The 10,394-nt window shown below is 53.9% G+C and overlaps 1 protein-coding gene across 1 annotated transcript in view; it reads left to right on the forward strand.

Annotated features, from left to right (window-relative positions):
- The first annotated feature begins 307 nt into the window (after positions 1-307).
- The window catches only part of Glrx5 (glutaredoxin 5), a 38,082-nt gene continuing 27,995 nt past the window's right edge, over positions 308-10,394 (forward strand). The window contains 3 exon segments of the mRNA XM_048799533.1: positions 308-319; positions 2,189-2,239; positions 10,122-10,131. Coding sequence (XP_048655490.1) covers positions 308-319; positions 2,189-2,239; positions 10,122-10,131 — 73 coding nt within the window.

Raw genomic sequence — 10,394 nt, forward strand, 5'->3', positions numbered from 1 at the left:
TCAGAGCAGATGGAGAGGCCACGTTTCCCAACGCTGAGAGTCGCGTCCTCACCAGGGAATGTCCCCTTCTTACAGCTGCTGGGGGCATTTATCATCAAGGTCCCCACACTGTCAGGGCTGTTCTGCTGGGTGCACCCTCCTGTGCCCTCCATCCTGGACCCAAGGATCGGATTGGCTTCCACCCTCGTGCGCTGCAGTGTAAATCCACACATGGGTCAAGAGACAGCAGGAGCCCACAGTCATTCACAACAGAGAGGCCAGTGACCCTGACCCTCCAGTGACCCTCCAGTGATAGATACCACCAGACATGGCAGGAAAAGTGAGAAGGGGGCCAGGCAAGGGCTGTCCCCACTGAGCTGTCTGGTTCCCTTGTGGAGAGGTTAGGCACTTCCCCATCTGAGAAGTCCAGGCTTGGGGGCCAGCAGGGCTGGGCCTTCCCTAAGACTTGGGGCTTCTCACTGCCCTTCATGACCTTTCACGCCTGTTCGGATGATGGAGCTGGATGCCCATGGACACTGACGTCCACAGGCTTACACGGCAAGTGTCTCCAGGAAAGAACCTGGGAGAGGGACAGGAGCCTTCGGGCTGCCTGTGGTCCACGCAAGGTGGAGCAGGGGGCAGATGCAGCCTAAGTGGGGGAGAATCCAGCTGTGCCGTCCCTGCGGCCAGCCCCAGCCCAGTAGACCCAGAGGGGGACCTTTGTTGTGCCCCAGCCACACCCCCTGCTCCCCGTGGCTCTCTGCCAGGGCTGACAGTCCTGGGGCATTTGGTGATCCTATGAGGCAGGAAGCCCAAGGGCAGTGTCCCTCTGATTGGTCAGGGTGTTGCACCTGAAAGCCCTTAGATGTCATCTAGCTCCGTCAAATTTGGGCCACTTGTCTATCATGGTCATGATTTTGGCTACATCCACACGATTTTTTTCTGATTAGTTTTTTAAAATTAGACCCATCTAAATTTATTTTTAAAGGAGATTATAAAAAAAACTCTACCTTTAATAGAAAGCCAGGGCCAGGATCAATTGCTGTATACAGAACGTCATAAGAAATACATATGAATATAAGCAATGCTTGTTTGACTGTATCTGGATACCATTGCAGGTTTGTACCCAGGCCTGCTCTTTTGTAGAGAGCCAGAGATGGGCAAACGTTCCGATTGTTAAAATCAGGTTGGCACCTCACTGAGACGTTCTCCTAGGCCGGACCCCGTGGTTCTCAATTATCCCTGTGCATCTGAATCACCTGGGGAGCTTTTAATAGCTAGAGGTAAGTGGCCCCACTGCCCAAGATTTCTGACTCAATTGGTCCCCAGGGGAGCCCAGGTGATTATGAGAACATCCTACTATCAGAGGGATCAAAAGAAAAAGGTAAAAGGAGCAGGGAGATATAAGAGGGTGACGGTCATTTTGTCATTCTGTGCCCTGAGTTTATGCCACTAAATTCACCATGTCAGTCATTATTGGCCCCGGTCCCACACTGTCAGAATTCTGGCCAGACCTAAGCCCTACACAGTATGGAGGAGGACCCTGAAGCTCAGGGCTGGGAATTCGACAGCAGTTCCGAGTATGCTGATATTGGCCCCTGACCACCACGGCCACCAAAGTTAATTTTATAAAAGAAAAAGTTGCTTTGGCCTTTGGGGGTGGCTGGTGCCCTGGGAAGCAATGAGAGAGAGTGGTATGTGGTCCACACGCGTACCCCTCAGGGGGTGCTGTCTGTCCACATGGGTAAGCGCTTGGCTAAGACTTGGGGCTTCAGAGCAGATGGAGAGGCCACGTTTGGCTGGGCCAACTCCTGCCCATCGTGCCCCCCTGACTGCCAGGGCACCAGCCTGGAGGCCAAGAGCACTGGAATCCAGGGCTGATTCACCAGCAGCTGCTCCAGATCCAACTGGCTACAGGTGCTGGGGCAGGAGCAGGAAGAAGTGCTGGGCACCCTCCAAGTGACCCAGATTACCCACAGTCACCTCCCGAGCTCAGGAGCACCCAGAGGAGTGTCCTGAGAGGCGCCACTGGGGATTTCAGACCTGTTATCTTATTTGGTGTGGCCAGCCTGCTGACAGGTAGTTAGCCAGGCCCAGGGAGGATATGTGACAGCCAGGATCACACTGTGGAACCAGGGTCCCTGCCCAGGTCTGCTGATTCCACCTGAGGCCGGGAAGCAGAAGGAAACAGACAAAGTACAAAGTCTAGCTGACCTTCGCCTGGGAAGGGGGTGGGGCAAGCGACGCCTTGCTCTGCTGGGTCCCCTGACAGCTAGGCCGAGCCGAGCCTCCAGGGTGGTACAGTCCACAGCACGCCCAACAGACCCCACAGGTGACAGGTGGAGCCCCAACCCTCCCCCACTCCACAGAGACGGGAGTTGAGGCCTGCAGAACTGTGTCCTTGAGCAGAGTTACAGGTCTTTCCAGGCTGGGGACAGTGGCATGCACCTACAGACACAGCTATTCGAGAAAGCGAGGCAGGAAGATCACTTGAGCCTCTGGGTGATATAGTCCGAGCACATCTCAAAAATGAAAAATGTTAAAGGAACTTTCCTGATGCCCTGCCAACCCTCTGAGTGTCCCTCTGTGCAGGCCATTGGCAACTCTGAGGGGACTGTTTAAAGCACCCCTCACCCCCAGACTCCTCCCACAGGGCAGGGACCTGTCCTGGCATCTTCCTCACCCGCGTCCCTCTTGGCCAGCATCAGCCCACTGAAGGAACCCACTGGCCAGGACATGTGGGTTATAGGGCGGAAGGGCCAGATCCCAGCCCAAATTCGTGCCTTTCTGGCTCCAGCGATGGGCAGCATGACTAACCCTCTGCTTCCTGTAGGGGACAAACAGCGGAACTCACCTCCTCAGAGGAGCAGAGCCGTGCCCGAGTGCCTGGCCTGGACCCCCACCTCCCGGCAGTTTAACCAACAGGAAAGCAGGGACGGGAGGAACCACAAGACGGATCTTTCAAAAAAGCCATTTTCTAAAATTACTTCTGAGCAAAATTGAATTCAAAACTCACAAACAGATAAATGGGCGAATTCTGTGAGCCAGGCCGGCTAGCCCCCCCCCAGGGCTGGAGGAGGGGCGGTTTACCCTGGCAAGCCCCGCTGGTCCACGTGCCACCTACAGCCGCAGCCTGTGGTCACCGTTGCTGTGCAGTTAGATGGAGTCCCCTGGGAGAAGAGGGTGTGGCAGAGGAGACAGGGCCGGGTGCCCAGGGGGCCCTGGCTCTGGCATTCCCAGGCCCCAGCGACAGGGCCATGCAGAAAGGGTTTCCTTGGAGGCAGGCTAGGTCTGCTCGCCAGCTCCGCCCTGGCACGGGCAGCCAAGGGGTCTGGGGGCCACCTGCCCAATTCAACGCCCAGCTGCACGGCTCCCTGAGGGCACTGGGCTCCAGGATCGATGCCAGAGAATCAGCCCTGGAGCTGTTGTGGGACAGGGGAGGAATCTTGGATGCACCCGCCCATCCCCTCCCTCATTCACTCCGTAAACACAGTGGGCGCCCTCCCCCTCCCCCGCACCCCCAGGTTCTGCCTCCACGGGTTCCATCGGATGCACACAGAAAACATTCAGGGGGAACACTGCATCTGTCCTGAATGCGTACAGACTTCCAAAAAAATCACTATTCTTTAAACAATATGTTCTAACACTATTTACATAGCACCTTATTGTGCTGGGTATTATAAATAATCGGACAGCGATTTAAAGTACGCAGGCAGATGTGTGTAGGTCACATGACATCATATTTGACATTAGGGATTTGAGAAGCATGCACTGCGTATCCATGAGGGTGTGTTGGTGGTGGTGGTGGTGGGGGGGGGGTGTTCCTAGTACCAATCCCTGGAGGGACAACTGAATGGTTGAGTAGCTGCACTGGCTGGGGTCGGGACAGACCAAGTCCCTGCCCTAAGGCATGGGTGTTGTAGTAGAAGAGATAAATGACAAGCTCAACTGCAAATCAGTAACTTGCATAATTTCCAATAGTGGCAAGTGCTAGGGACACAAACAACAACCAACAAATGAAACACCAAAAAAACCGGGGAGACCGGACGGCAGCCACAAGGGTGGGACACGTGCCACTGTGTGGGCAGAAAGGTCCCTCTCCAGCAGGGCAGTGCGCTCAGATCTCAAGGGAGAGGGGAGCAGCCACAGGGCCCAAGGGAGGCCCTCCTCAGGCAGAGAGGACGGCTGCGGGGAAGATGAGTGAGTGCAGGACAGATTCAGGGGACAGGGCCAGCCCCCAGAGCCCAGGAAGCCAGCAAGCTCCCCAGGAGGACTCCCTGACAAGGACCACACAGGGAGATGACAGGTCTTGACTCCAGGGCTCGCTTTCTTCCTCTGTGTCCTGAGCCTGTCTTGGGTCTGCCTCCTCCTATGGAGCTGAGAGCATCTGCTCCAAGAGTTTTTCAGGTCCCAGTTAAAGGGGAAAGTCTGATGATTTAATATTAATAGTCCTCATAACCGCTTCCGATTGGGCTGTGAGGACAAATGGGCGGACACAGGCCAGCGGGGAATCAGATTTGAAAACCGTTGGTTAATGGCCACGGTAAAGTGCAAAACAGGAACCACAAAAAGAAAACTGCCAATCCTGTGGAAGCTTCTAGGGGGAGGCGCTGTCTAGCCCAGCGTTAATGGGGAGGAGCGAGGGAAGGACATTGGTGGAGACACGCGCTTGTGCACAGGCTGAGGTGAGAAAGGTTAGGATGAGGTTGGGGTTTCAGGGGACCCAGAGGTAGCCCAGGGACTTGAGACCGCATCTTCAGAGCAAGGAAGATATTCAGAATTGCCCACATAATCTGGCCCCTCCTGGGGTGGGTGGACAGATGGCAGGGGCCAGACTCAGGTCCCCAGCACCTACTTCCGGGCTATAAAGTGAGAAAACAGCTGGATTTGAAGGAGCCTTGGAGACCTAACTTCAGCCTTCCAATTTCTAGAGCAGGAACTTGAGACCGGCCCAGGTGAAGGTCAGGTGCCTCTCCTCCCATCAGGAAAGAGTCCACCCAGTGAGTCAAGCTGCTGCGTTACTGCAGCAAGTGTCACTTGGGAGGGGCTCAGCCCTTTCCACATCTCAACTAAAACTCTCAGCTTCATTAGAGTCCGGCCACCCTCGGCTTGGTGATGACCAAGTGGCCTGAGCCAAAACCAGCCTCCACTTTCAGTACCAGCCAGGATGTCACACCAACACTTACAAAAGGGACCAGGGGAAGGTATAAGGGGAAGAGCGCTGGCCTGGGAGTCACAGGGTCTCGTCTGCACCCTGAGGCACTGGCAAGACACCCCGTGGGTCAGGTCTGCTGCGGAGACTGTAGACGTGTAGACTCAGACAAGGTCTCTCTGAGGGCCATTGTCACTCTCCACTGCAGTGTCCACCTTTAGATGCAGGCTGAGCATGCCTAATCTTAAAATCTGTAATCTTCCAAAATCCAAAATTTTATGAGCACTGATGCTATGCTACAAATGAAAAATTCCACACCTGAACCTCTGTGATGGTTGCAGCCAGGACGGACACACAGAAAGCGTTGCATAGAATTACCTGCAGCCTCCGTGTACAAGGTGTCTAGGAAACACAGTGACTTTCCTGTTTAGGCTCAGGTCCCGTCCTCAACTACCTCACTACTGCATGCATCCTACTCCCCAATCTGAAAAAAACCCAAATCCAAAACACTTCTGGTCCCAAGCATTTTGGATATGGGATACTCAACCTGTCCTTGAACACCCACACACCATCACTCTGGGCTCATAAATTAAAGATTTGTTTCCAAGTCTCCAAAAGCTACCTCACCCTTACCTTTGATTACAGGTGGAACGCACCTGTAATCCCAGTGACTCAGGAGACTTAGGCAAGAGGATGGCAAGTTCAAAGCCAGCCTCTGCAACTTAGGGAGGTCCTAAGCAACTTAGTGAGACCCTGTCTCAAAAGGAAAAACATTGCACGCACCCTGTAGCTCTTCTCTGATTTTTTTAAAATTAAAATGATGAAATTAACCAAGCCTGGTGGTGCACACCTATAATCCCAGCAGCTTCGAAGTCTCAGACAGAAGGATAGCAAGTTTGAAGCCAGCCTCAGCAATTTAGGGAGGCCCTCAACAACTTATGAGACTGGGTCTCAAAATAAAAAACTAAATTAAATTAAAAAGCTGGGGGTGCGGCTCGTGGTAAAATATCCCTGGGTTCAATGCCAGTACCAAAAAAAAAAAAAAAAAAGATGCAATCAGTTTAACCTCAGATATGCCACCCATCTCTCTCCGCCTGCCCTTGGGAGGAGCCTTGTGACCCAGGAATCACACTGGTGTAGTAGGTGGTGTCTGCATGAGAGTCATCCACAGGTGTGGCCAACCAGAGCGAACTGTCCTCCCTACTGATATGCCCCTGTTGACCTTGGCCGGAACACTACTCTTGGTTGTTAAACCAGCAGCCTGGTCCATGTGACGTGGGACTCCTCCCAGCTCAAACATTACAGTGTTTTATGATTCAGAAGAATAAATCATTAGGCCAGGACTTTAAAAAACATCCTGTTGATGATCGGAGGTCGTGAGCTGTGGGTGTCATCCTCTTGAATGGCTTCTGAATGGGGAGATGATGCTCCCGGTGAAGGGAACACGTGTCATCCAACACATAGGTGTGTATTTTCAAAATCCAGCCAGATTAACATTTGAGTATAATGAACGAGCTTGATTTTCTATGAGATTTTTTGAAAATGTCCCATATTATCTTTCAATTTTACATGTTTTATGTGACATTTGAGATGCATAATGGAATATGTGTGTGCATCTCCTGATTGTGATTGATGAAGCCCAGAACTACTTAACAGTAACCCTGATGAATCCTGCACTGGACGAAGAACAGATCTCACCGAGCTCGCCACAGGTGTCCCTATCCTTCACCAGGACAGACACGGTCCTTCACCAGGACAGACACGCTGATTTTACATTAACATTCCCTCACCTTTTGCATTTATATACTGCTTACATTTGTAAAACAGAATCTCTGTAGGAATGATATATGCACTTAACAAATGATACAAAAGTGACTTCCCTGGTCACAGCCACCACCTTCCCAATCCTCTCATTCCTCCCCTCAGCCCCTGGTGATATTTGACTTTTATTTAAGGTAATCTCGCTTTTGCTTTTTGTCATCCCTTACTTCTCATTGCGATGAGTCACAGGAGAGGTACAGAGGGCATGTGTGTGGTGTGACTACACGCTCGTGGAACGCACATGAACAGAAATACCACCAAAGAGCCGGGTGTGGTGGCTCACACCTGTGATTCCAGCAGCTCGGGAGGAGGCTGAGGCAGGAGGATCGAGAGTTCAAAGCCAGCCTCAGCAACTTAGTGAGCCCTAAGCAACTCAGTGAGACCCTGTCTCTGAATAAAATACAAAAAAAAGGCTGGGGATGGGGCTCAGTGGGTAAGCACCCCTGAGTTCAACCTGGTACTGAAAAAAAAATCACCAAAGGAATCTACAAGCAGAGCTTAGAGACTTCTTTACTTACAAGTCTTCTCGAGAGAGCTGCTCTTGCAGAGCGTGCTTGATAGTCACCCAGATAACTCAGTGCCATGGGTATGGCCATTCCAGGTTTTCAATCTCTGCTGGGACTTTCAAAGCCTTAAAGGGTTCTCAATGCCGAAGCCACAGCCAGGAAATCAGGCATGGTGTGATCCAGGCTGTTACCATAACCGTGGGAGGGTTGGTTGTACTAGAAGCCACAGCTTCTGTTCTGGGTCTGCCCCACCATGCAGGGCACTCTGCTGCCTGTTGTCTCATCATCCTCTTAGCAATCCTCAGAGTGTGTTGTCACTACTTTAGAGAGGACAACAGCAAGGACTTGTCTCCATCTGCTACCTGGCTGCTCAGACGCAGGCGTCGTCACTGAGTCCAGAGGCTGAGGTTCCTTGGGGTGGGAAGGTGGGAGGCTGGGAGACACCCCCCAGACTTTTGCTGTAGTTGTGTTCTGGTGATTATCCCTACTAATGAGTTATGTCCCCAGTCCTCTTTATTTTTATTTATTTATTTATTTTGACGGGGTCTCTCTACGTTGCCCAGGCTGCCCTCAAACTTGCCATCCTCCTGCCTCAGCCCCCAGAGTGTGCCATCAGAGGTGTGGGCCACCATACTTGGGCTACTTTCCTGAGGTCTGTCTTTTTCTCCTGACATCCTGTCTTGGTTCCCCAAAAACTTACAGATGTTTCAGGTGGGGGGAAATGACTTGGGGTCCTGCCTGGTTAGTACCTACTGTCCCAGTGATTCACATTCAACAATGTCCTCACATTATCTAAGAGAGGCTTGAGATAGGATGAAGAGTATCAAGTCAAAGGCCCTGAGTTCAAATCCTGGCCCCGCCGCACGGTGCCACTGAATATTCTCTAACAATGGGCCAGGGGTGGCATCCTGGTCTACTTCCAGGATCACAGGACATGGGGGATGAGAAATGCTTCCTGAGACCCACAGACACATCCAAATCCCTCTGGAGTCCCCTCTCCAGTCTCTCTTCCTCTGGAGACCAGCTTTCAGTGTTGGAGGACCCTGAGGGAGGGGACCCAGGACCACCCCCATTTAACAGACAAGGAGAAATCCATCAGAGCAGAGGGGAGCCCAGATATCCTGACCAGAGCCCAACACCCTCCCTGTGACAGCCGTTGCCTGTGCTGGGTCTGCCTGGCACCCCAACGTAGGTTCTAGGCTGTGCTGTATGTGGGGGAGGACACTGAGCTCTGAAAGTTGGAACAGTGTTCCAAGGTCACCTAGCTGGGAAATGGTCAAGGCAGGACTGGCCCTGATAATCTGACTGGGCTGTCTCATTCCCAGCAGCTGGAAAGCCCTGACTGCCCTCTGGGCTCCTAGGGTCCTTCAGATGTCATGCAGAGCAGCCAGGATCCCCCACTGCCCCAGCCCCAGGTTTCTTCATCATAAGGCAAAGGTGGCCCCAGGCATGGCAATGTCCACAGCTGCCTGAGACAGGGAGAGCGGTCAGGCTGGAGGCTAGTTCTCATGGAGACAGAGGAAACGCAAACACACCCTGGGGGTCCCTGCAGCGCCAGGTGCCAGCCGGCTCCAGAGGCAGAACCCGAGCCTGGATTCTCATGGCTCCCTTCAGTGCCACCAGCCAATCCTCAGGATGCCCAGCAAGCCATGAGTTCCAGAAATAAGGCTCCCAGCCCACTGCCTGATCGCCACCCCCAGAGGGGCCTCTCTGGTAGAAAACAAGGGCTGAGGCCAGCAGGCCTGGCACAGCTGTGACTGTCGGCAGGCCCAGTGTCCTGCCTGAGGAATGCGCAAGCCCACATGTGCTGGAGTGTCCCGCTAGGGCACAGTTAACAGGAAACGGAGCAAAACAGCCTGATGGCACAGATGCACCCCTCCTGACTCCCCGCTCGCTCCTCACTCCTGTGAGCTCTTGGCTGCCCCAGCTGTGCAGGAGGCAAGGCCCAGCCTTTCAAGACGGCCAGGTCCTATCCCAGGCTGTGTGGCTTCCAGTAAATCACTCTCCTTCTCTGGGCCTGTTTCCTCTTGGTGGATGAAGGAGGCTGTCAGCCAAGCTCAAGTCACTTTCCCCACCACCTCACTCACGTGGGATGGGACATGCCCCCTCAACATATAGCAGCCCTCAGCTAAAGGAGACTCCCCATTTCTAAAAGGACCTTAACTTTGCGGAATTGAAAGAAGACACCAAGGATCTGGGAAAGGGTCCCAGGCCTGCCTTAGGTCACAGCTTCAGGACTATGGCGATAAAATGACAATAGCCATTATCACCCACCCCAAACTGGATGCCCCTGGCTTCCGGTTTTAAAGCAGAGGTCAGGTGGGCCACCAAGAACGCTGCTCTGGGTTGACGACCAGGCCAAATCAGTTGTCAGGGGTCCAGATCTGAGGGCCCCAAGGGAAATCAACATCCACCTGGAGCTCCCTCAAGTCCTGCCAGCGATCTTTGGCCTTGCTACCCTTCCCTTAGAGAGATGGGAAGGAGGCTCAGGAAGGCTGAGCCACTTGCCTAAGGCTTCACAGCAAAGAGGTGTGTGAAGGAAAACCAGCCCGCGGGTGGGACTCCCCCTCCGCACCGCCCCCTTGGCTTTCAGGCTCTACCGGGCGGCGAGCTCCAGGTCTCCAGAAGCGGGTATCCCAGCTCGTGTTTACTGCCAATGCCAGGGACGCGCCGCCTGAGCCGCGGTGACAGGTCCGCTGGCCCTAGGAGTGGCAGAGCGGAGACACGAGGAGGCGCCGGGCCCTGGGGACGCGCGGCCCGGGGCGTCAGGGCTTCTTGGGGCCGAACCCCAGGAGTGGGGAGGGAGGCAGGGGATTTCGCCGCCGGCCGGGACCGCACGGTTTAAACTAGAAACCCCGCCCGCCCGCAGCTGTCACCGCGGGCCTCCGCCCCGCGCGCGCCGCCTCCCGGTCCCGACTCCGCAGCCTACCGCCGAT

The sequence above is a fragment of the Marmota marmota genome, unplaced genomic scaffold (assembly GCF_001458135.2).
Source record: "Marmota marmota marmota unplaced genomic scaffold, marMar, whole genome shotgun sequence".
NCBI lineage: Eukaryota > Metazoa > Chordata > Mammalia > Rodentia > Sciuridae > Marmota > Marmota marmota.